This window comes from Staurois parvus, unplaced genomic scaffold, assembly GCF_062004578.1.
Source record: "Staurois parvus isolate SC_StPar_1 unplaced genomic scaffold, SC_StPar_1.0 ptg001065l, whole genome shotgun sequence".
NCBI classification, from domain to species: domain Eukaryota; kingdom Metazoa; phylum Chordata; class Amphibia; order Anura; family Ranidae; genus Staurois; species Staurois parvus.
In genome coordinates, this window is record NW_028318861.1 from 73,824 (window position 1) to 99,316 (window position 25,493).

Sequence of the window (25,493 nt, forward strand, 5' to 3'; positions counted from 1 at the left end):
AGTGTAACACCAACTCCGCTTTAACCTGCATTCACACCTCAGCAGAACGTACTTTAAATTTGATTTAAATTATGATTTTAAAGTGTTTTCGGGGAGTTTTTAAAAGCATTTTACAAGCTTTCTGCAAACATTGTTGGTCCTAAATCAAGTTTTTTTTTTCTTTTTAAGTAAAAAAGGACCTTCTATCAGATTCATGAAAAACAGGGATTCACATTTTCACAATATTGTTCACTCTAGCATGAGTCAGCAGGAAATCAGCATAACTTCTGATGGTGCTACTGCTTCACTGAATTACAGTAGGGCTTGCCTTGTGGCAGAACTACATTTTAAAACTTTTCAATGAAGGGAAATCCCACGGATGGTTATTAGATGAATACCAGACCCACAAAAACAGAACTGCAAAATGTAAGGGGTTGCTAGATCAGAAACAATTTTTATGAGTCCTAAATAGACCCTGCAGAGCAATTGGCAAGTATAGAAAACATGCTAGGTGCCTCAGAATATTTTAACTCCCTATTAACTCCCTTCATCTCCAAAAGCTTTTCCATATATATCCATAAATATTTAATATTTTAAAGCTTGTGCAGACTTATATGTTACCTGGATACGTAGTGACTGAGGAGTTGTTTTTTTTCCCAGACTACCCTTAAAAACCATGTTAAAAAAAATTGACACTGCAGAGTAAAATATAGTAACAATTTGTGATGAAGCAACTTTTTTGTGGTCACATGCTCACAGCGTGACACTGACACATACATAAGTGACTGATTCTCATGTAGAAGAATGTGTCATCCAAATTTGTCACACATTCAGGGAATGCATAAAGCAGTTCTGGAGGGAATGTGTATGAGGAGACTGGGATTGTCTTCAACAAAAACCTGAAGTGCAAAACAAAGTTATCTCCAGTAAACAGCAGGCATATTGCCTGCACATCAAGTCCACTCTACAAATCAGTGTCTGTTATGGCATTACCATATTTAATGTAATGATTTTAGAATATAATAGAAAAAAATCAAGGCAGTGTTTAATTAAAGAAGACATTTTTGAAGTTTCATACAGGTAAAAACAGAGAAAGTAAAAGTCAAAATGGTGTGGCTTACAGTGCTGAAAGAACATTTACGGTGGTCTTCAATCTATTGATTACTGAAGTAATACAGACAGACCTTCAACCCCAATCTATTACAGAACAAAAGTACTGCTACTTGAATCAGTATGCAGTAGCCATAATATAAAATGCTAAATTTACAGCACAAGCAATAAAGAATGTTATTTTAATAAAAATGTAACCAGGCTGTGATTTTGCATAAGTTGAGCACACATGACTTAAGGGTCCATTCACACCAGGTGTGGTGGGACCACGTTGGGCAGCTATTCCAGTGCAGCCCCACCAGAGGACAAAATTTGTGTGTGTGGATAGACCCTTGCGCTTATCTATGGTCAAAATGTAAAATCATATATTCATGTTCACATTGTATTTCACCTATTTTTAGCCAACTCCTATTAATCGGAACCATGTTGAAGATTGTACTCCCATCTTGTATGGTAATAATAGGCGGTCGATAGCTCGGCACCACATTGATTTAGAAAATATCTTGTAATCTTTTCAATGAATGTAAGGGGTTCTGTGACTGGACATGAGTAGAGCATAAAGATCATTCACCCCTTCTCTTCACCTTTTGCAAACACAAAATGGCTAGTTTGCAGGTAGAGAGTTACGGCCTCGGTTAGCTCATCAATAAGTCCAAAAGGTCTCTATCATCTGAAGTCATAATGGCAAGAGAAAGATTGAGCAGCTGCGAGATTACTGTGTTGTTTGGAAGTGTAAAGATTGTGATGGGAGAAAAATACTTTGATAAAGAAGGTATCTTGAGCTGTCAACCACACTAAGGGAATCAGGATTCTGAGGAAGAATTGTACTAAAACTGGTGCACTCAGAATCTGGTGCATATGTACATGGTAGCCAATCAGCTTCTAACTTCAGCTAGTTAATTTAGGATTTGGCAGTAAAACCTGGAAGCCGATTGGTTTCTATGCAGAGTTGCACCAGACTTTGCGCTCTCCAGTTTTAGGAAATAACCCCCTGAATGTACACTGTGTGCACAATTTTTAGACAAGTGAGCATTTTTACCAAATCATCATTTTTATGCATATCGTTCAACTCCAAGCTGTATAAACTTAAATGCTTATTGGTTTTAACCCCTTTGCGCTGGCGTCTTCCGGCCCTTTAAGGATTTCAGAAGTCGGGAGGCGGGGCGGGGTTTAGGGTCATGTGACCGCCGTGACACGCCGTCATGGCGGTCACATGATCGGGAAAGGTCCCGATCGAAAGAGGAGATCGGGACCTTTCCGTGAATACCGAACATGTGTGCTGGGAGTGCGCAGGGCGCGCGCTCTCAGCACATGTATTTTTTTAATAGAACGCAAATGTGCGGCCGCTCGACGCCGGGAGCACGCACATTTGCGTTCGCCCGCCGTGAAGAGATTAAGCATTTCAGGTGACATGTATTTGTGTAATGAGGGAGGGTGTGGCCTGAGGAGATCAAAACCCTATATCAAGATGTGCACAATTATTAGGCAGGTTCTTTTCCTCAGGCAAAATGTGCCAAAAAAAAAAAAAAAAAAAAAAAAGATTTAACCGACTCTGAAAAGTCAAAAATTGTAAATAGTCTTTCAGAGGGATGCAGCACTCACAATTGCCAAGACATTGGGGCGTGATCACAGAACCATCAAACCATCATTTTTTGCTGAAAATAGTCAACAGGTTCGCAAGAAACGTGTTGAGAAAAAGTTGCAAATTAACTGCTGAAGATTTAAGAAGAATCAAAATGTGAAGCTACCAGGAACCCATTATCCTCCAGTGCTGTCACATTCCAGAACTGCAACATACCTGGAGTGCCAGCTCAGAAGTACAAGGTTCTCAGTGCTCAGACACATGGCCAAGGTAAGGAGGGCTAAAACCCGACCAACACTGAACAAGACACATGAGTTGAAATGTCAAGATTGGGCCAAGAAATATCTGAAGACAGATTTTTCAAAGGTTTTATGAACTGATGAGATGAGAGCGACTCTTGCAGAGCAGATAGATGGGCCTGTGGCTGGATAAATAACACAGAGCTCCACTTTAACTCAGACACTAGCAAGATGGAGGTAGAACTATCAAACCTATTGCTAGTTTTTAGGAGACACTTTCTTCAAGCAGTAGTACAGGAAAGTCTGCATCTTTCAAGAAAACCATAATATTTATGCAAGACAATGCTCTATCGCATGCTTCAAAGTACTTCACTGCGTGGCTAGCCAGTAAAGGTCTTAAAGATGAAAAAATAATGACATGGCCCCCTTCCTCACCTGATGTAAACCCTATTGAGAACTTGTGGGCCTTTCTTAAATGGGAGATTTACGGTGAAGGAAAACAGTAAACCTCTCTGAACAGTGTCTGCTGGTGCACAAAAAGTTGATCATCAACAGATCAGGAAACAGACAGACTCCATGTATGGAAGGCTTATGTTACTGAAAAGAAGGGTGGCTATATCGGTCACCAATTTATTTATTTATTTTTGAAATGTCAGAAATGTTTATTAGTAAATGGTGAGATGGGAGCATTTTCCTTTTTCATTTAGTTGCATAATAATTCTGCACACAGATATTCTCCTAAGAAAGCCAAAACCTCATTTTTACTTTCTTAAATATTCAGGTTTGGGGTTTATTAACATTTTGGATTGACCAAAAACACTGTAATTATTCAATAATGATATTAGTCCTCAAAAATACAACTAATAATTGTGCACACAATGTACTCCCTTTCTGCTTTTACAGACTGAATCAACTCCACCCTCTATTATGAGGATTAGTTAATTCTATTCTGAGAATCAGGAATGACTTAAGTGTGCCCCATGCAATATTTGAGTGGGTAAATCTACTATTACAGTCTACAAACAATTATGTTGCAGATTGTATTGTATGCTATATTTGTGTTGAAATAACATTGTCTGGAGACTACAGTTGACCCTAGAAAGCATTGAGCTTCCACACAGTTCCCCTATATTGATTGAAAGTCGGGTTACACAACACCATATGTCTTATCAGGTCCAGTTCCCTCACCATGACTGCCAGCAAGGTAAGTGAAACTCCAGGAGCACCCACAGTAGTGCCAAACCGATCTATACACACATGCACAATGATTGTTAAAGTCTTGTAAAATAATCATAGGAAAACCCCTATACATGCTCCAGAACTGAAGTGCTTGAGTACCACAAACGACTGAAAGGCAAAATAAATCACCCAGTGCAAATTAAGTACTACACAACAGTGCACTGTAAAAAGCAAATGTATTCCTTTCTCATCCATTTTGGCATGTTTGAAGATGACCAGTATGGTTTTTATTAATAAAAATATTAAATCCTATAGAACACCAATAACAGAAGGAGGTGTTCTATTGTAATCTGGATTATAGATCAGTGGTGTCCTTTGCAAGATGGATCTCCCTATAGGCATACCATAGCATGTCGATTTTAATCTATAGCAGTGATCTCCAAACATTTTAAATAAAGGGCCAGTTTACTGTCCTTCAGATCTTAGGGTGCCGGACTGTGGCCACTGGGAATGAATAAGGTTCCGACGTTAGTGTGAAAAAATATTGTCCGATCTTTGGTGTCAGTGACAGGAGATGTGCCCTCATTGTCGATTTCATGGGGTGGAATTATGCCACATCACTGGTGTCATTGGGAGAAATTGTGCCCCATCATTGGTATCATTGAGAGACAATGTGCCCATTGTTGGAATCAGTGAAAGAAATAGAGCCTCAAGGGCTGAATAACAGCAAGAAAAGGTCCGCATCTGCCCCCTAGGACACAGTTTGGAGACCACTGATCTATAGCATAGAATGGTGATTTCCACTTCAAAGACACGTGAAGGCTTCTTAGGAGAGCCATTTTATTTGTTTCAACTTGGCCAAAGAGGTACCAGTCCCAGGTCCTGATTAAGAGAAGTTTCTGTATAGAAATAAGAGTAGCAGTTCGACTGGGTACAGTAGCTAGCCACAAGGGATGGTCATGGTTGAAATGGGTGGAACTAGCCAGAAGAGATTATCATGGTGTAAAGGGAGGAAGCCCGTACACGATCTCAAACTCTAAAGGCTTTACAAGCCACTGAAATAGCCAAACAGAGGAAAACAACAAAAAAGGGGGGAAGTTGGGGCCTCAACTCAAAAAACCTCATGAACATAAACGGCATACCAATGGAGGTGAAAGTTCAATGAAGCATGCATTGTTGATTGCTGTTGGTGCTCAGCCACCACTAAATAGTAGGGAAGAACAGTGTGAATGGGTTATAGGTCAATCTGAGTCACAGCTTTGGGTTTTTTATGTAATCCAGTCACATTGAGGCGGAAAGAACAGAGACAAAGAGGTGGGTTGACTGTGATAAATCGGTCCTTCAATAATTCCTCATAGTGTAGCATTCTGTTACTGTGCAGCCCTGCCCAGCCTTTCTCCAAAGGTTCACCAGGTAGGGTTATCAACCCAGGATTCTTAGTAAATGTGTATAACAGAATAGTCTGGGATTTGAGACACTTGGAGTGCAAAAATTTGAAACAAACTTGACGCACAAGCACTTGAAGATGGATTTGTAAGCTTAAGAAATAAAAATTGGGTACTTTGTTCACGCTTCAAGTTCACTTCTATAAAGGCAGTTGTCATGAAGTTGTAACCTATGAATATATCATTAACACAGGTTACAAACCCAAATTCTAAATAAGCATACATGATGAGAGAAAACAGCTATTTGCAGACATTTCAGAATGCCTCTAGTCATTCTGTGCATGTCAGATTTAGACTGTCAAATTATATAAGCCAATTCTGAAAGATTTTAAAAAATCCTCAAAAAAACATGCTGGCAATTAAAATTACCAGCTCTAAACAATTTTGAAACCCTTACCGTGCTTTTATCTTTCAGCAGCTTCTCAATAACCTCAATGAGCATATCCTTCTGATCTGGATCAAGTCTAGAAAAATAAAGCAGGGAAAATCAGATGTAGAACAAACACTCTTAACCACTTAATCTCCGGAAGATTTTACCCCCTTCATGACCAGGCCATTTTTTTTGCTATTCAGCACTGAGTTACTTTAAGTGGAAATTACCCAGTTATTTAACTGTACCCAAATTAAATTTATATCTTTTCACACAGAGAGCTTTATTTTTTGGTATCTGATCATGAGTTTTTCATTTTTTAATTATATAAATGAAAAAAGACCAAAAAGTTTGAAAAATATATATCTTTTACTTTTTGCTATAAAATATATCCAATAAAAAAAAAAAAAAGTCTTCATAACTGTAGGCCAAAATGTAATCTGTCTTTGATAAAAAAAAAAATCCCAATAAGTGAATATTAATTGGTTTGCATGAAAGTTATAGCGTATACAAACTATGGGCTATATACTGAAATATTTATTGATTTATTTTTTATACTAGTAATGGCAGTGATCAGTGACTTATAGTGGGACTGTGATGGCGCGTAAGGTAACTTTGTGTTAACTGTCACTGACATCACCAGTGACAGTATTAGAGTGATCAGTGCTAGTGCTATACACTCTCACTGTATTAATGACACTGGTTGGGAGGGAGTTAACATCTAGGGGCAAACAAAGGGTTAACTGTGTACCTAACAATGTTTATTGTGTGTAAACTATGCAGTTTTTACTCCCTGCTTTCCAGGGAGAGAGAAAAAAAAATCAGCACAATGCTCCTGTCTGTAGAGAACTGTGTTGTTTACCAACACAGGGCTCTTTTCAGTTATTCGCTTAATGGGTCCCGGGCATAAATCATTGGCCCGGATCCGCTGATCAGCTAGTGCTGTAGCGAATAACAGTACAGCCAGGGAGGCGGCAGGTGCATGCAAGTATGTGGTCTGGTGCAGAAGAGCCACTGGCAAGTAGTTAAGGGATATTGTCACTTCACCCAACGATGGATGTCCCCTCCAGTTCCCAGTAACATATATGAGAAGATAAAAGACCAAATACACCACACAGCATAAAACCATTCAGGGAAGTTTTGTTAATAAATCAGGCTACTCACATAAAAATAAATTCACATAAGCGCTGTATACATAAACTGATCTGTGGGGTAGCACAGGCCTCTTCCAAGTTCTCACTATGTGGTGATGTCACAAGCGCCGGCGCATCTCTACACCTTTCGTCATAAATTACATTGTCATTTATGAGGAATGCATAGAGTAGGCCTACATATGGATCTGCCACGTCATTATTCACAGTGATCTGTGAATAAGAGAGCTACAACTCCCATCTTCCACCACAGCAGACAGCTTGTAGTTCTCAATGAACTCTGAGGGGGAATTGGAGAGCCTTCATAGTTCATTTACAAGCCCTGCAGTTTTCAAACTGACAGCCCGAACAGAGGCACAGGCTGTAGGGCTTTTTTGCAAGAATCTAACATTGCAGTGCATTGCTGGCTCCTACAAAAAAAATAAATGCATGCATGCATTTTTTTTTCAGCAATCATATGCACATTTAATTTTTCCCAAAAGGTGAACGTAACCTTTAATTAAACATTTCAGGTCATTGTTGATGAAAGGATATAAAATGGTAGCAGTTTAAACTGAAGTAGCACTCCAGAGTATGCAGGGTATGAAGGAAGATAGAATCCGAGCCATGGTCACAAGACTCCAGTCACAATGAAAAGCATAAAGCAGTTATGTCTATCTGAGGCGGAAAAGAATCAAGGAGTGGAGCCATCTTACCTATAAAGCTTCTGGATGGCATGTGCTGCTGTCTTCCGTACATATGGAGACAAGTCTGCTGCAGCCTCTTTTATAGCTAGCATCATTATTGGGACAATAATTGGCACACGGATACTGGATAGGACTCTCAGTGCACTTGCACGTATCAGCTGATTGGGATCCTAAAAAAGAAATGTTGTAAATATTCGTGCAAAGACCACAAATTCATGATAACTTATAAAACAAATATGAAAAACACAACATGACCTGCATACCTCACATTTTGTACAATTTCATAAAAAAACAAAAAACAAAACGTGTGTGCACGCGCATTAAACATACACAAGCCAACATTATAAGGCTTGTTTACCTACTGCATATAAAAATGTGTGCATTGTAGTATGCGGTGTTGCTAAAAATGTGCTAATTTGCATGTCTGCAGGCATTAAGTTGTGCAACTAACCCATACAAAAAGAATTGGCTGTCTTAGCAGTGTGCCATAAAATGCATGATATGCACCATATGTTTATTAATGTAACAAAAGTTAGATTGGGTCCTTGGGGGTCTGTTCACCCAAAATGAACTGCCATGCATTATTCAGAGCACCAAAATGCTGGAAAAGGCATTGTTCATCACCAAACTGTTCTTGGATGGTTGGGAGAAGTTGCTCACGGAAGATGTTTTTGTACCATTCTTTATTTATGGCCCAGAAGCATCCCCACACATGAATGGTCTCAGGATGCTTTACTGTTGTCATGACACAGGGCCGATGGTAATGCTCACCTTTTCTTCTCCGGACACGTTTTAATAACATCATTCACATCTGCATCAAACTCCTGGGAGGGACTTGCTGCAGTTGGATGGCCCCATGTGCAAAAGAAGGGGGTCTTAAGTGTTACTCCACTTTTATTGAGGGAAAAAAAAAACAATGTTTTCTTGGTGATAGATGTACAGCCCTGGCCAAAAGTTTTGAGAATGACACAAATATTTATTTTCACAAAGTCTGCTGCTTCAGTGTTTTTAAATCTTTTTGTCAAACATTACTATGGTATACAGAAGTATAATTACAAGTATTTCATAAGTGTCAAAGGCTTTTATTGACAATTACATTAAGTTTATGCAAAGTGTCAATATTGACCTTTCTTTTTCAAGGCCTCTGCAATTCACCATAGCATGCTGTCGATCAACTTATGGGCCACATCCTGACTGATGGCAGCCCATACTTGCATGATCAATGCTTGGAGTTAGTCAGACTTTTTTTTTTCACCCGCCTTTTGAGGATTGACCACAAGTTCTCAATGGGATTAAGGTCTGAGGAGTTTCGTGGACTCAAAAGTTTGATGTTTTATTCCTCAAGCCACTTAGTTATCACTTTCGCCTTATGGCAAGGTGCTCCATCATGCTGGAAAAGACATTGTTCATCACCAAACTGTTCTTGGATGGTTGAGAGAAGTCGCTCTCAGAGGATGTTTTTGTACCATTTTTTATTCATGGCTGTGATCTTAGGCAAATAGTGAGTGAGCCCACTCCTTTAGCAGAGCAGCATCCCAACACACAAACGGTCTCAGGATGCTTTACTGTTGGCATGACACAGGGCCAATGGTAATGCTCACCCTTTCTTTTCCAGACAAGGTTTTTTCCGGATGCCCCAAGGGGATTCTTCAGAGAATATGCCTTTACCCCAGGCCTCAGCAGTACAATCTCTAACTTTTTCAGAATATCAGTCTGTCCCTGATGTTTTTCCTGCAGAGAAGTGGCTTCTTTGCTGCCCTTCTTAACACCAGGTCATCCTCCAAAAGTCTTCACCTCACTGGGAGTGCAGATGCACTCACACCTGCCTGCTGCCGTTCCTGAGCAAGCTCTGCACTGGTGGTGCCCCAATCCTGCAGCTGAATCAACTTTAGGAGACAGTCCTGGCGCTTGTTGGACATTCTTGGGCGCCCTGAAGCCTTCTTCACAACAACTGAATCTCTCTCCTTGAAGTACTTTATGATCCGATAAATGGTTGATTTAGGTGCAATCTTAGTAGCAGCAATTTCCTTGCCTGTGAATCCCTTTTTGTGCAAAGCAATGGTGACTGCACGTGTTTCCTTGCAGGTAAAATAAAATGCGTGTCATCTCAAGCCTTTTGGCCAGGGCTGTACATTGCAAAGGTTATATTAGAATTTGTTGCAGGGTTTGTTTCATCATGTGAATGTAAGGGTCTGGGAAATTATAATCGCCTGTGTAGCAAGCGTACACCCAGAGATGGACGCGGTTCAAACATTTTGGCTTCAACCTCCATCTTGGCGAAGGGTTAACCATCCTGACAAACATATTTCCCCCTCATTCCCCCCCCCCTTCCTCTCTGTTCATACACATTGACATATGGCCTGTGTGTTAAGAGTGTCCCAGGCCGGGCAGAGCCCAGCAGGGAGCCCAGAGCTATACACTTCTCTGAGCTGAGTGCCTGGCTGTCTAAGAAAGCTGTGCAATATAGCACCTCATAAAAGGTAATGCAAGCCTTCCCAGGAGTTAAAAGACATTCCAACACAGCACCAACCAGATAACACTTTTAAAATCCATTTTTTCCCTGAGTCTCATATCTTGGATTATGAGAGACTTACAGAAAAACCAGGCATATCTTCAAATTGGCCATGAGGAGACAAACAGTTTGATAGGTCACTCTCCTTGGCTGGAATACAGAGGAAAGCAGGAAAGTAGATCTCTTGAACCAGTGAATAATTTCATATTTCATATCTAATCATTCCTCAGATATGTCTGCATAATAATCTACCCGCGGGTGGAATGTCACTTGTGCATATGGAAAGTTATGAGCCAAAATATGAACTACAAGAGATCTTGGCTCTATTTTAGGCCTACGCCCAGACGATCCCTCCCTAAACGGTGTATTGGTCCTTGACTTCAAAGACACCCCCTGCTGGGGAACTAGAAAATGGGTTTTCAGGCCTAAGAGAGTTAAATTGAAGAATTCTCCCTTTTAACATCAGAACCACCTGCGGAGACCCGTACTCTTTCGCTCTGAACCTTGATCTGCTAACCCAGGACTTTGGCAAGTACTTTAACCCTCTACCTTCTCTCTGTTATTTCTTTGCTGTGCTGTTCTTTGTATATTTATATATATATATTGGTTACATCTTTTTTCTATAAATATTTTTATTGCACCCTTTTGACCTTTTGGTAATAAATCTTTCCTTCTGAAAGTGTTGAACTGTTTCTATAGCTCCTTATTGCAATTTATGAATTCCTGCCTCTAAAAGAACGCTGCTGTGTTTGTTTAACCCTCTGTATAACCAGCCTGCGGTGACCGGGTTATACAGGCAATTATCTCAACCATTATAGTGTTATAGCTGATATAGCGCAGAGTTTCCTCTTTCTCTGTACAAAAAGGAGGTGGTGGCAGTGTGAAGGGTTATTTGCGTAATTAACCTAACCCAGTAACAATCGCTCCCAGGCTGCTGGTACATAGATTGTGGTCCAATTAGCTGGAAAATCGTTGTGCAGGGTGCAGCTGGGCGTGGCATTGTTACGCACGTGACATCGCGGTTTTAGATTGGTCAGTCCTTCGGTCACGAGTTTGGTGAGAAGGTCGGGGGTCTGACGCCACGATCGTCACAGCCTGGTGCACTCTTTGTTCCCTGAAAAACTGCAGTGTCTGCATCCCTTTAAAGTACTAACCCTTGTAAGTTCTCAGTAAAACTAAACTTCCAAATGGAGGAAAGCCTAAAATTTGACTTACAGTGGGTATAGAAAAGAATCACCCTTCTTTAAAATAATCACTTTTTTTTTTGCTTTGCAGCCTGAAATTAAGACAGACACAGTTTTTGTTTTATCCAGCTGTATTTACCCAGTGCAACGTATAACATCCAAGTGAAAACTATAACACCAACATGTCAGAATAAAAAAAAACAAAAATCACTGAGTTGGAAAAAGGATCACCCCTCCCCCTCCTCCTAAAAATGACTTTTAAATGCAATCAGGTGTAGCCAATCATCTTCTGAATGACATACAAAGCAATTTGACTTTCAACTGTGATCAGCTGTGGTCATTTTGATTAGCTCAGCATGAAAAGAGCTTTCCAGGAGCATTTTAGTCCCCGATAGTGCAACTGAAGCAAACAATCTATGGGTCCTAGATTGTAAACTCTAACGAGCAGGGCCCTCTGTTTCCTCTTGTACCAAATTGTATTGTAACTGTAATGTCTACCTTCATTTTGTAAAGCGCTGTGCAACCTGTTGGCGCTATATAAATCCTGTATAATAATAATAATGGGTAGCAAGGCACTGTCAAAAGATCTCTGGGATAAAATTGTGGACAGGCACAAGTCAGGAGATGGATAGAACAAATTTCAAAGGCTTTATCAATGCCTAGAAGCACAGTAAAGTCTATTATTAATAAGTGAAAGGTATTTGGTACAACACAGACCCTCGCTGGATCAGGACATCACTCCAAACTGGATGAAAGAGTCAGGAGGAAATTGGTCAGAGGCTACCAAGTGGACTACAGCAACTCTGAAGAAGTTGAAGGAATTTATAATAAAGAGTGGTCATTGTGTGCATGTGACAACAATATTAAGCAGGGACCGAAGCACTTGTCTGAATAGAAGGAAAAATGGATGGGGCAAAATACAGTCAAATTCTTGAGGAAAAACTGCTGCCCTCTGCCAGAAAGTTGTCAATGGGAAGAAGGTGGTTTACCTTCCAACATGACAATGACACAAATCACACAGCAAAAATGACCACACAGTGGTTGAAGGATAAAAAGGTGAATGTCCTTGCATGGCATAGTCAGACTCTAGACTTAAACCCCATTGAAAATCTGTGGAATGACTTGAAGACTGCAGTCCACAGTCATTAAATTTAACTGAACGTGAGCAGTTCTGCAAAGAAGAATGGGCAAATATTGCAAAGTCTAGATGTGCAAAAAAGTTAGTAGAGATATATCCAAACAGACTAAAGGTTGGAATTAAAGCAAAAGGTGGTTCAACAAAATACTGAAGCAAAAGGGGTGATCCTTTTTCCAACATAGTGAGCAGGTAAGTATGACAGGTTTGTTATTTTTAAAAAACAAAAAAAATAAACCTTTACAATCAATTTAATGCAGCCCATTTCTGTATCCCAGCACTCTGGAAATCCACCACTCCACCCACCATTTCAGAATGATGCCTCAACGTTGAAGACATCAGCCATATGGAACAGGTAAATTCTTTGAAAGGAAGAGAGAAAATGTTGCAAAATGTGGTTTTACTGAAACGAGTGAACCTTTACAGACTGCTTCAAATGTATTCTGGCAGGTTGAGCCTAGATTCTTGGTCTTTATTCCTCTGCCCCTTTCCCCTCCTTTTTAAAAGTTGGCCTGTTTCCATTTGCTGCCTCATCCAGTACCTCATCTTCCTTGACCTGGTTTCCCCCGTCTCTCCTTGTTCTTTTTCTTTACCCATACAACTTTCCAGCCCTCCATGTGACAGTGTCAGGGCTCCCGGGTATGACCAGAGGTATGTGACTGACGCAGGGAAACGCAGACTTCAGATATGTTATAAACAATATAATTTATTGACACTAACAATACAAACATAAACGCAGTGCAATACTAAAACATAACACAGTGCAAACAAACCAAACCAACCACCCACAGATGACAGTACATACAATACAAGCGTCGTCAGGCAGGCCGGGTCAATATCAATCGGGCAGGTAGGTACAGGGGGAGCAAGCGGAGAATGGTCGGGGTCACAAGCCAGGTTCAGCAGGTAGCGGGCAGCGTGGTACAGAGGGTCAGGCAGAGGAGAATGGTCAGACAAGCCAGGGATCAGGAGCAGGAGAATGGTCAGACAAAGCCAGGGATCAGAGCAGGGTCAGCAACGAATCAGACAGGAACAGGGAGCAGGAACAGGATACAGGGCCCAGGAGAAACACACACCAAGGCAGAGTCTGCAGGTCTGGCCATCCCTTAAATACACCAGTATAATCAGTTCCAGGTGTTTGACTGGCTGCAAGGTTGAGTCTCTGATTGCTGGGAGCACCCGCTGGCCAGCCCTGGTACTGCAGCTCATAAGGCAGGCGAGTCCCACCATTGCTGGCCAGTCCATTCCTGACAGACAGTCATCATATTCCTCTCTATGCTGTTTCCTAATGCCATCACGTTCTTTTTTCTGGCTATCTGCTCATGTTCCCTCCTAAGGGATCTTCCTAGTCTAGCACAAAGCCCCACTGACAAGACGGTTCTACGCCTCCATGATATTCCTTCCCTTAGGTAAAACTGCACCACAGACGTCTAACACTGCTCACTTCCAGCTTAACTATGGCATTACCTATAGTGATATGGATACGGTATTAATGCCTGGTTTCCACCATTACCAACAGTGATTGTATTCCTCTGTGGGATACTCAGAGTAGGGTACAGAAATGGAGCAAGTGTGTCTGTGACAGTACATAGCAACCAGGTGGCAACTGTTCTGTAGCAAAATCCTAAAAGGGTCATCTTAGTACCTTATAAAAGGGCCCCAGGCAAAAGTGGTGGTAAAATGTGAGACCTATGGTGCGATTTGACATCCAGTCACCCACCTTAGACTAAGGTCTGAGTGGCAACAGTTTAGCACTTAATATGTGAATATCATCCAAACACAATCCCGGGTTGCTGATAGTTCCAGAGTGTATAAATGCACACTATTCAGGATAAACAACGTGAAGCAAGTAATGGAGATATTATGCAAATCATTATCTGACTAAACAGCAGTGATGCCCCACTCTACACTTCATCTAGTCAGAAAATGCTTTGCATTCAGTCAGAAAATGTCAAACATTCAACGAATGGCACCCATGCCGAGTGCTTGACTTCCTGTGGTCAGAATGCAGCAGGGCAGCTGCTTAGCACAGTACCAGAAGCAAAAAGGAGATTCCTGGGGGATTTACAGCTTCCAGGGGGATTAGCCAGGTATGGTATGTGCACAATTACACTGGTCCAGTCGCTCATGAAGAGCATAATTGTTAAATTGGGAGTAGGTTGTGGACATGATTTTGTACTGTACATGTAGAATGGGTCATGTAAAATATGCACACATTCATTATACTGTAGGTTTAAAGCCAGATTGTCATTTTTAGGTTCCCATTGAGGGATTCTGTGCCTTCAGTAATAAATGCAGCTGCAAACAGCTTGTGTTGCCAGTAAAATCCAATCTCCAGCACACAGAGCAGACTTTCCCTTGTATCCTACATGACGTACATACGCACACACGTACATACTCCATTCCTCCTTATGCAGAATTCACTAACGTTTCTACACCAGCGGTGTATGAGCATTAGCCCCTCAATATTTACAGGCCAAGCTCTAGAAAGTACCCGTTAAAGCCTCTTACAAACAACGAGAATATCGGACAAATGATTTTTTTTTTTTAGCATGCTAGTCTCATATTGAAAATGAAGAGGTTACTAAGGTTCCGAAAATTCTCGTAAGACAGAATACAACTTCGGAAGTGATGTAATGTATTGTATCATATTGTAATGTATTTTTTCATTTATGAGCATGCGCGGTCTTGGTCACTCAATTTTTGTATGGACTAATACTGTACTGATTAAACGCAATTCCTTTGTTCTGGTATCATATTGAGAAAAATTTTCGTGCTGGTCTCTGCAGTTAATTTCACATGAACTGTCAGCTGTGTACTAACGATCAGATCAAAACAATATTTTTCATAAGATTTTCTCATTGTGTGTACTAGGCTTAACCCCTTAGTGACCAGTTCCCACCATGTGTGCTAACCCACATACTGAACAATCTCCAGTGTATGAACATTAGCCCATAAGTGAGTTGCTACTAGCACATGTATGTTGAAAGCATTAGCCCCCAGTGTACCCCTTCATTGATTAGTCCCCCCCCCCCTTCTGTGAGCTTTATGAAAGGTTAGTGACCAGTTACCAAACTACAGACTGCTGTAGAATAATGCAGATCACTCTACAATCAGAGGTCAACTCTACCCTGCTTCTAGCTAGTAAACCGCCATTAATTTCCTCCATTAGCTCATCCCCCCCACAGCAATTACCTTTTGTATCACTCAACCCTTCCTCCTAGATTGTAAACTCTAACAAGCAGGGCCCTCTGTTTCCTCTTGTACCAAATTGTATTGTAACTGTAATGTCTGCCTTCATTTTGTAAAGTGCTGCGCAAACTGTTGGCGCTATATAAATCCTGTATAATAATAACTCTTCTCCAGAGGCTGGCTTTACACTGTGTTCTCTGCATTGCCTGCTGGATTATGATGCAAACCTCTCTGACTTGTACAGGTGAAACTCGAAAAATTAGAATATCGTGCAAAAGTTCATTTATTTCAGTAATGCAACTTAAAAGATGAAAGTAATATATGAGACAGACTCATTACATGCAAAGCAAGATAGTTCAAGCTGTGATTTGTCATAATTGTGATGATTATGGCTTACAGCTCATGAAATATTACTTTTACACTTAAATATTGAAGGATACACTTAAATATTGAACTTTTACACGATATTCTAATTTTTTGAGTTTCACCTGCATATACTGTAAATCAGGGCTTGAAAAAGCTGCTCGCCCAATGCGTGGGGAAATCCTTGTGTGGCGAGCAGTGGCGTCCCGAGGCAGGTGTGGGGGGGGTGCGGTCCACACGGCCACTCCCAGTACGATGTGAATGGACAGTGGCCCTTTCTCACTGAGCTCGCCCTGCCCTGCTGTCAGAAGGGAGAGGAGGGGAAGGTGCAGCTCGCCGTCACCTCCAGGACTGCCCGCGCTAGCAGTGAAGCCCTTGGTGTCCCTTGGCAACAGGCTGGGAGTAGAGGAGCCCACACTTCTTCCGGAAGTGCCAGGACCCGCCCCCTCCCCACTGATCCCTCCATCTACTTACCTGCTGCTAATCCAGAGCCCTCATTACCACACACAGCGACATGTCTGAGCTCCGGAGGAGAGGCTCAAGGAAGCCCGAGCACAACAACAGCAATGACAGGGTGAGTGTCAGGGGACAGGGCATGGGATTGGGGGCAGGTCACCTGCCTGCATGGAGTGTCCTGGGCCTGACTGAGTGCAGGTGAGGGGGGCCCTGACAGAGAGCGCTGCCTTCATCTCTGTGGGGTAACTCTTGGCTTCTGTGGTCTGGCCTCAAAGCATACATTGATTTCCCCCTGGATTTCAGTCATTCCCACTCTGCTCCTATTATTCTGAAGTTTTTAAACTGACTTTGCAAACATCTCCACACATTTAGGGTAGGTTCACACTATCTCATTGCTCTGAAAAGTGATCCATAGTGGATTGCTTTTCAGAGTGTGGCTAAACTGCCCGTCAGAGGTTCAAGTGATTTTAAAGGCAATTTTATTTTGAAAAAGAAAAAATAACAAACATGTCTATACTTACCTGCTGTGTGTAGTGGTTTTGCACAGAGCAGCCCCAATCCTCCTCTTCTTGGGTCCCCCGCCTGCGCTCCTGGTCCCTCCCTCCTGCTGAGTGCCCCCAGAGCAAGCAGCTTGCTATGGGGCACCCGAGCCGCTGCTCTGCGTATCAATTCACATGCAGAGCCGCAGCTCGTCCCGCCCTCACCTTTTTGGCTGTAATTGCACCCTATTGCTATTAAGCTATTGCTGTTATGTTTAAATTGACATAATAAAGCTATGTTATAATTGCAGTTTTTTATATTTTGGACTCTTTATTCTAAAGAAAAATGTAATTTCATAAGCTTTAAGGAGGCGTGGTGGCGGACCTGGGCAAGGTTGGGTGGGGCAACTGGTGGAGAGTAAGGTTTGTGCCTGGCTAGTAGGTCTAGACTCGAAATTTTAAGCCCTGCTGTAAATCATCAATTGTATCATGGCTCCAAGCTAACACTGCCATTGCTGACAACACCATGTTTAATGATTACAGGCCTGTAACAACAAATCTCTCCTTATAACCCTACTGTGCTGACAACTGATGTGTTATGTTATGCAGCACTGTGCTGTGTTACTTGTGATCAAAATTCTATGACATAATTCAGTACATGGTGAAAGCCATGTCCCATGTGCAGTGGTCTGCTGTTTGACAAGGTCGACAACAAAGAGCTATGCAATTATTGAGTATCACTATACCTGGCCAAGATGAGATCTAGGTACGAAGATAGGGATTATAGCTGATGGAGATGGGCTACAGGGAAAGTATATATGGCTATGGGTGGGGGAGAAGAGGCGACTAAGAGTGAGTGTGTGCATGTGTGTGTTTGTATTATATATCTCTATCTCGCTCCTTGGAAACTTTTGGAAAGCATATTTAAAAACTTCCAACAATTTCTTAAATGTTCTTTTATTCTTTAGGAGTTATTTTGAGTGCATGTTCAATCCATTCTACTTCATAAATGTATACATTGTTTTATTTACCCAAATTTTTCCTGAGCCACAGAGAAGAAACTTACTTTTAAACCACGCTGAAAAGTGGCGATAGATAACAGAGCCAAGTCTTGCTGTTCCTCTGCATATCGTACCAGGTAAACATAAACCAGCTTTTTTATCTAAGAAACATGAAAAACAGAAATTAAATTAGTCTGACAAAAAAAAAAAAAAAAAAAACACACCACATCGCACTGGCAATAATGTGTATCTCAAGTGGAGCTCAGTGTACTATAAAAAAAATCAAGTTGATTTGTTGAATGGTTTAAAAAGGAAAACAGGTGGCTACATAGACACTTAAGAGGAGCCTGCGTCTTAATGCTCTGTGTGTTCAATGTGTCAACACAGAACATTTTCAAACTTTTGACTTAAAACAAAATTATATACTCTCAATCTCCAGAGAGGCACTTTTGTGGCTGCTGGGGCAAAAGACATAACAATATTAAATCACAGAAGGTTTCAAAATACAACACTTGTCCTTGTTCTGCTTTAGATTAGAGCAAATCAATACTGACCACAAGAGGCCTGTGCACTGAACGGCAGCGGGTTGCTGAGAATGGCTCCTTCGCTTGAAACCACTCTGTGCCCAGATAAGGGAGCGCTTAGAGAAGCGTGACTACACCACTCTCTCTGCACTTACTGCCATTCAGCCGTACTACATGCCTGGCTGTGAAACTAATCACAACGGGGCCGCATTAGTCCTGGGCAACACAGGAAGGTCTGTTTAATTAGTTTATCAATGCTAGAACATCAAACTTCATGACATATTGACTAAACCTTTGATTTTGGTCTGTACCACCAGCAAGGTACAGGTTCACACTCTGCATCCTTTGTCATCTGCTAACATCTGGTACATAGCCCAACAAGGACTAGAGCAGCTTGGGCTCCAAATATGAAATTCATGGGACAGCATTTGATAAATAGCATTCAAATCATTAAGGACAAGAAATGTGCGTGAATGATTTATGCACGATTTTTCAGTTTTGTGATTACTTAAGACAATGAAACAAAGGGGACAATGAAACAAAACTTTTCTTTTGTTTCAATCAAAGGTTTTAACTTTAAACCTTCCACTGGTTTTAACTTTAAACCTTCTACTGCGAAGAAAATTATTCATAACATTGGGGTCAGGGCTGTTCCAGGCACAAACTTGTACTGTACATTCAGGTGATAGAACAAGTTTATGCACACAACTGTACAAGAAAGAAAGAAAAAAAAAAAAGATTTTCAAGACTCAAATGCATTGTCTTCTCTACCCTCTTCTACTTGATTCTGCATTTCTTTCCAATTTACAGATAAACTTTAATTTTCTTTGGTACTGCAAGCAAAGAATAATTCAGCATAACGCCCCCCTCCCCCCTAAAAAAAAAAAAAAAATCAATTTAAAAGCGTTTTTTCACCCTTTTTGTTAATAAGAATAAATTAAATTAATTATCGGCTACAAATACCGTAGCTGCTGAGTTTTAATAAAAAGGACACTCACCTGTCCAGGGGTCCAGCGTCCTGCTCACCTAAACCGCTTCTTTGTCACCTGTCTTCGGGTACTCAGCGTGGGCATGTTTACTATGGGCATCCACCTGTCATTCCTTGCAGCTTCAGTCAGCTGCACCTTGTGAATGTGCTTACAATCTTCTGGGACCTGTGATGCGTTTTCTGTCAAAACCAGATACCTGCTCCCCCCCAAAAGTGACGAAAAAAGAAAGGCAGGGGGGTGGGGGTGCATAAAGCAGGTGTAGGGTGCAGTTCCGTTTTAAATTGGATCAGTTTATAAGACCACTTGGTAAGCCACTTAGATGGCCATAACTTGGTAGACATCCACCTTGGTCCAACTCAACCCTGTGAGTAGTTATGCATAAAAAACTGAGCAAAGAAAAAAATGAATAAACTGCACAAAACAGGAGCTCATGTGTACTCTAAGATCGAAGCTTGGAACAGGTAAGAAGACAAAAATTATAGCTGACAACCTGCAGAAATCTAACTTTATAGCTACTGTTCAGGAAGCGGGACAGTTAATGCTTCACAAAAATGGGAAATTTGACTTGCATATCTTGAAGTACAGTACAGAACACAAAATCTGTAGTCATAGATCATGGTTATATGCCACCACTTTAAAGCGAATGGACAATGGCAACAGCTTTGCCGGGAATGACCCCCTGTGCACCCTCATACTGTATAACCTAACCTACTCTATGGGACTTCAGTTTTGCAGCAAACTATAAGGTGAAACAGAACAGAAGTACTGTACTCCAAGAAACAGAATTTACAAGTCAAATATTATCTTAAAGCCTAAACTTAGCTAAAACAAAAAAAAGAAAAATCAGCACAGAAGACATAACTTACAATTAGTATGTTGTGTCCCTTACCCGGATTCTTCTGCTTTCAGTAGAAATCTTCATTTATGCTACCCCCTTCCTCACCTTCTAATCTTTCAGTATGGTGGGGGTTATATCGCTAGAGGGCTGTCAGAAGCTCTCATCAAGAGAGCTTGACTATGCCTGCCTTTTGCTGCCCAATCCGCCATTCATACAAGCCATACTAGAGCAGAGGGGGCAGAGCCATCAATTATCTGCCCATCTCCCATTTAGAGATTCTTTGTCATTTAGGCCTAGTTTACAATGGCTTTGAACGCAGGCATTTGAGATGCATTAACAATGCTCCTCAAACGCCTATGGAAATAATACTATGGGCAGCACACACTGCTGTTCACATTATCAAAACATGCAGCATTAGCGTTGCTTCAAAATTTAAGTCTCATGTAGAGTCAGGAGAAGTTTGAAACCTTTCAAAGCCTCCCATTCAAGTCTAAGGTGACACTCCTCAAACGCCCTGGCAGGCATTTGCAGTGTGGTTGCAGCACGTTAATGTCATAGAGTTTATAATAGGTGTTTGTGGTGCAGTTTTAACTCTTGTAAAACGCTTATAAAATGCCTCGAAACCACGCATAGGGTGTTTGGGGAGTGTTTTTAACACTTGTAAAACGCCAATACTAAAGCTCATCAACGCCTGTCTAAGGCCCATAGTAACGCTATACGGGCGTTTTTGAAGAGTTAGGAATGTAGTCAACTGTGAACAAGCCCTTATAGAAACTGTAGCATGGCGTCTATGAATGGCAATCAGGCATCTGTAGGACAGATGAAGGCCAGAGGATCCCTGGATATGGTTACAAACCTGTCCAGTGACTTGTAGAATCTGGAGGCCATGACAGGCTGGCATCCATCTTTACCACCCTCCAGGTAAAAGGGGATTAATGGTTTCCCAGATTGGCTGTGTTCGAAGTCCACCATGCCACAGTGATTTTTCCCTGGCTTGACAGAAGTAGTAGGCGATTCAAAGAAGGGATCTTTTTGACCAAAATTGTGGGAAAATTGAGCTCCAAAGGTCTGTAGTGGAACTGAGTACAGGGAACAACCTCAAAAGGAGGCCACCATGAGGCCCAGAACGCTCATGCAGAAGCGAGCTGACACATGCCTGGTTGATCTGAGAGTCTGCCAGCTGAACCTCAGAAAAAAAATCTTAAGTTGATTATCTGAAAGTCTGAAGAAGCTGAATCATCCTTTTGCATGTTAGAAGACAAGACTGTAGCTGAGGAATCTTTCAGCAACAAGTCATCTAGGTATCCTGTGTCATGAGTGCTATGAGAACTGTGAAGAATCTTGGTGCGGAGTACAATACGAAACGGAAGGTGACAAACTGGAGTGTTGGTCTCCCACAACAAAGCATTGAAGTATGGGAAAAACGGGAATGTGAAGATAAGCATCTTGATGCCAAAAATTCCTTTGATTGCAGAGAAATAACAGATCTTGCAGACTCCTTGCGAAATCTGGGGATGCGCAAATATCTGTTCAAGGGTCAGAAGACCTAAGTGGACTGAATACCTCCATCTGGTTTTGGAACCTTGAACAGAACAGTCCAGACAATAAGCACAAAATAGCAGTGCTAATGGCATAAGCTGCAGTTGTTCTGGGAGAACAGTCTTCCAATATAGAATCGTGTTCTATCTTCACTTGTCCGTCCAGCTAGCTACAACCTGACAAATGGACATAGCCGCAATGTCCAGTTGTAAGGCAGGACCCACGAGAGTAAACTATTTCAAAAGCGCCTGTCAACCGAATCCTTAAAGGAGGAAACATCTTCAACACCAACAGTGCTTGTTGAGAAAAGAGGTGGCAGGATCCCCTACAACACCACACCATTTTTCCATATATTTTTCATAGGATATAACCAAAAATATGGGATATAAGAGTTTTGGAAGAATAAATACCTCCATAGCCCCATAGAGCTCGTTTAGGCTGAGGAAACTCCATTGCTTGTAGGCAAAGGCTAGTACACACCGCATCAATAAGCAAGCTCACTGTAGAACATGTGAAGCCTTTGCAGAAGTTGAAAATTCCTCTGCAAAATTCTTGTGTGTCCAACTAACCTACTTCAACATCTTCGAAGAGGTTCGGAGAGTCAAGGTCATAATCCTGAATAGATTTAGGTGGTAGAAAGGTAGAAGAGCGCATTTAAAGCCCTGGGGACCAAAGGCTCCACAAGGGCAGAGTTTTGCAAAAAAAGTCAGACATAGCTGCAGTAAAATATGCCTCAGTTAGATAGGTTGTTTGTTGCATGCCTGAGAGGGAGTTAGAATCAGAGGGGAGCTGTGTTAAAGCAGTAGTAAACCCAAAATCAAAAATGTAAAATATTTGCAGCTTACCTTTATGTGCAATGGCTGCATTAGTATTCTTTAAGGCTTTTTACCCTTTGTTTTCACCTGATCTTACCAGTAACACACCTCCTGTATTACAGTGCCCCCCTTCTGAATGAAGGAGCATAGGGGAGCCGTTGGACAGCAGCATTGTTAATCTCAGGGGAGGGGAGTGTTTTTTCTGCTTTTGTTTTTTTTGTAGGATAAAGGTTTCACGTGAATAAATAAAAAGTGATCATTGTAATCACCCGTCAGCAGTAAATGGTTTGTCTCAACACTCTAACCGCTAATTTTGAAGAAGAGCTTGTTCTGTTGCAAAAAAACAACACACTTACTAGCTGGACTTAAAATACAGGAAAGAAAGATAGCCTAAAGAAAAGGAAAACTAATGCAGCCAACACATCTCAGAATTAATGAGCTACAATAGAATAAATGCTTGCTTTAAGGTTTAATACCACTTTAATATTCCCCTTAAGCATTTTGCAAGTTTTCCTTCAGTGCTGTCCATAGCCAAAATGCTATGAGGTCCTTTTTTTCCCTCATGAAATGGATGCAACATCAAGTGATTATTCACATGTACAGAAAGTGAGCCCCTATAATCCAGGTGCTGACCAATGTTCTGTGTCTGTCTTCTAAGTTCTCATGCACACTGGACATTTTTACAGCGGCTGTTTTTGGCATTTTTTTCTACAGCCAGTAAACCCCCCAGCATGTTATCCCATATGTCCGTGCACACAGATTGTAATCAATGTTTTTTGGCTGGACAAAACCCCCAGAACTAGTGGGTTTCCTGGGGAGTTTTTTAGCTGTAAAAATGTTCAAACACTAAAAAACGCGGTAAAATGCAGTAAAATTCTGCAAACTTACGTTTTGGACTCTTTGAGCAAAAAAAAAAAAAAAATAAAGAAAAGAAATGCAAGTGTGAAAAACACTAATGCAAAAATGCTAAAAAAAAATGCTGAAAAACTCACGTTTTTAATAGGACTTTACGCAGCTAACGTTACCAGCGTTATTACAACGCCCAGTGTGCATACAGCCTAAAAATCAGGCATGAACAGGTGTGCTTCTTGCATTGAATATAAATAGCGGGCAGAAGTGTATCAGTCAGAAGGCATTTGACCTGTATAGATTTCTGTGGCTAACTACACACATCGCACCACATGCCAAGATGAGCACTGAACACAAGGTCCCATGCCAAAGTAAATATTCCAGACCGGCCCCAATGATGCAGGGACTGGGTACGGTTCCCAGGATATACATTGACGGCAACCAATCCAGAATCTGCTAGTGAGCCCTGAGGCAATAAGCAGTTGTATCTTGGTAAAAGTTTAATTTGAAGTAGTGATGTAGACACTACAATATAAAACACTAGCAACTGGAATCCCACAGGGTGGGTGGGGTTATGAGGGTGCATAGGGTGGCGGGGTGGGGGTGTTCCCAACAAAGCTTCTCCTCTGAATGCCGTTTTATGAAGCTGTGTAGATCAGTTCTCCGAATGAAGGGAGAAGCGATCTACAAATGCTTTCAAACGTTGGAAAACGGCTGCTTTTACTATAATCTCGCAAGATTACAGTAAGAGATCAGTCAAACACCATTTACTAAGCAGCGGTAAATTATCGCTGCTTCGTTTGCAGATCCCCAAATTCTCCAGCTCTGAGCTGGAGAATCTGAAGGGAGAACAGAGATCGCCAGTGAAAGGCTGAGATTGCTCCTTCATATACTGGCCATCTGTGTGCTGAGATGATCAGCAGAGTTCTCCGCTGATCATCTGTTTCCTAAACCACTAATGATCGGAGATCAGCAATGATCCTCAGGATCGCCGCTGATCTGTTTCATAAAAGGACACCTAGGTGAACCTATTCAAAAATACAAAGCCTTCTGTGAATGGATAGCAGCTGCTATGTGAAAAATAGGCAAGCTCCGGGACTATAGCTACACCTGCACTCCTGTCACTCTGTAAAACAATCAGTCGCATTTAAGTCACCTTAACCAATTGTAAGCCAGTAACTTTTAAATAGTAAGGCAATGTGCTTCTATATATTAAAGTGCTAGTGCCATAAAATATACAACATTAAAAAAAAAATCTCACATCAATAATGCCCCAATCAGTGGCATTCCATTGTATATAAATACAATTCCATTAGTGAAATAATTCAAAAGTTCATGTGCTTTAGTGCCAAAAATTATTATCAGTTCAACAAACAATCCCAGAACAAGAGTGAAAGAACCAGTACAACGATAAGGTGCTCTTTCCAGCCCAATGTGCTCTTCAAATTAATATTATCCACAAATTGGTAGGCCCTTTTCACACTGGTGTGCTTTTGCCACACTGTTTTAAGATGAAAAAAGTGCATGAAAACGATTTCCCATTAAATCCGATGTAACTGCTGCATGGTGCACTATGTATTGAAAAGTTCTGCATGCTGCAACTTTGGTGCAGATTTTCAAAAGTGCACCAAAAGACACCTTCCATTGTAAGTCAAATGGAACGCATTAAAAGCACATCAGTGTAAGAGGGCCCTTAGTGATGACATTACCTCCAAGCTTTTCACCCACGCGTATCCAAAAAATAAAATTAAAATTTCATAAAAGTCATAGGATAAAGTTTATTTCTAAATAATTAAAAGCATCCACATTAAACTCACATGATGACATGCCCAGCCCAGCACCCAGATATGACAGCTTAAACATAGAAGAGTCGCCG

At 41.2% G+C, this 25,493-nt stretch overlaps 1 protein-coding gene across 1 annotated transcript in view; it reads right to left on the minus strand.

Annotated features, from left to right (window-relative positions):
• LOC149440624 (AP-3 complex subunit beta-1-like) overlaps positions 1-25,493 on the minus strand; it is a 116,261-nt gene that overhangs the window by 67,093 nt on the left and 23,675 nt on the right. The window contains exons 4-6 of the mRNA XM_089658381.1: positions 18,129-18,224; positions 7,751-7,911; positions 5,932-5,998 (exon numbers count right to left, since the gene is read on the minus strand). Coding sequence (XP_089514507.1) covers positions 5,932-5,998; positions 7,751-7,911; positions 18,129-18,224 — 324 coding nt within the window. The remainder of the gene's footprint in view (positions 1-5,931; positions 5,999-7,750; positions 7,912-18,128; positions 18,225-25,493) is intronic.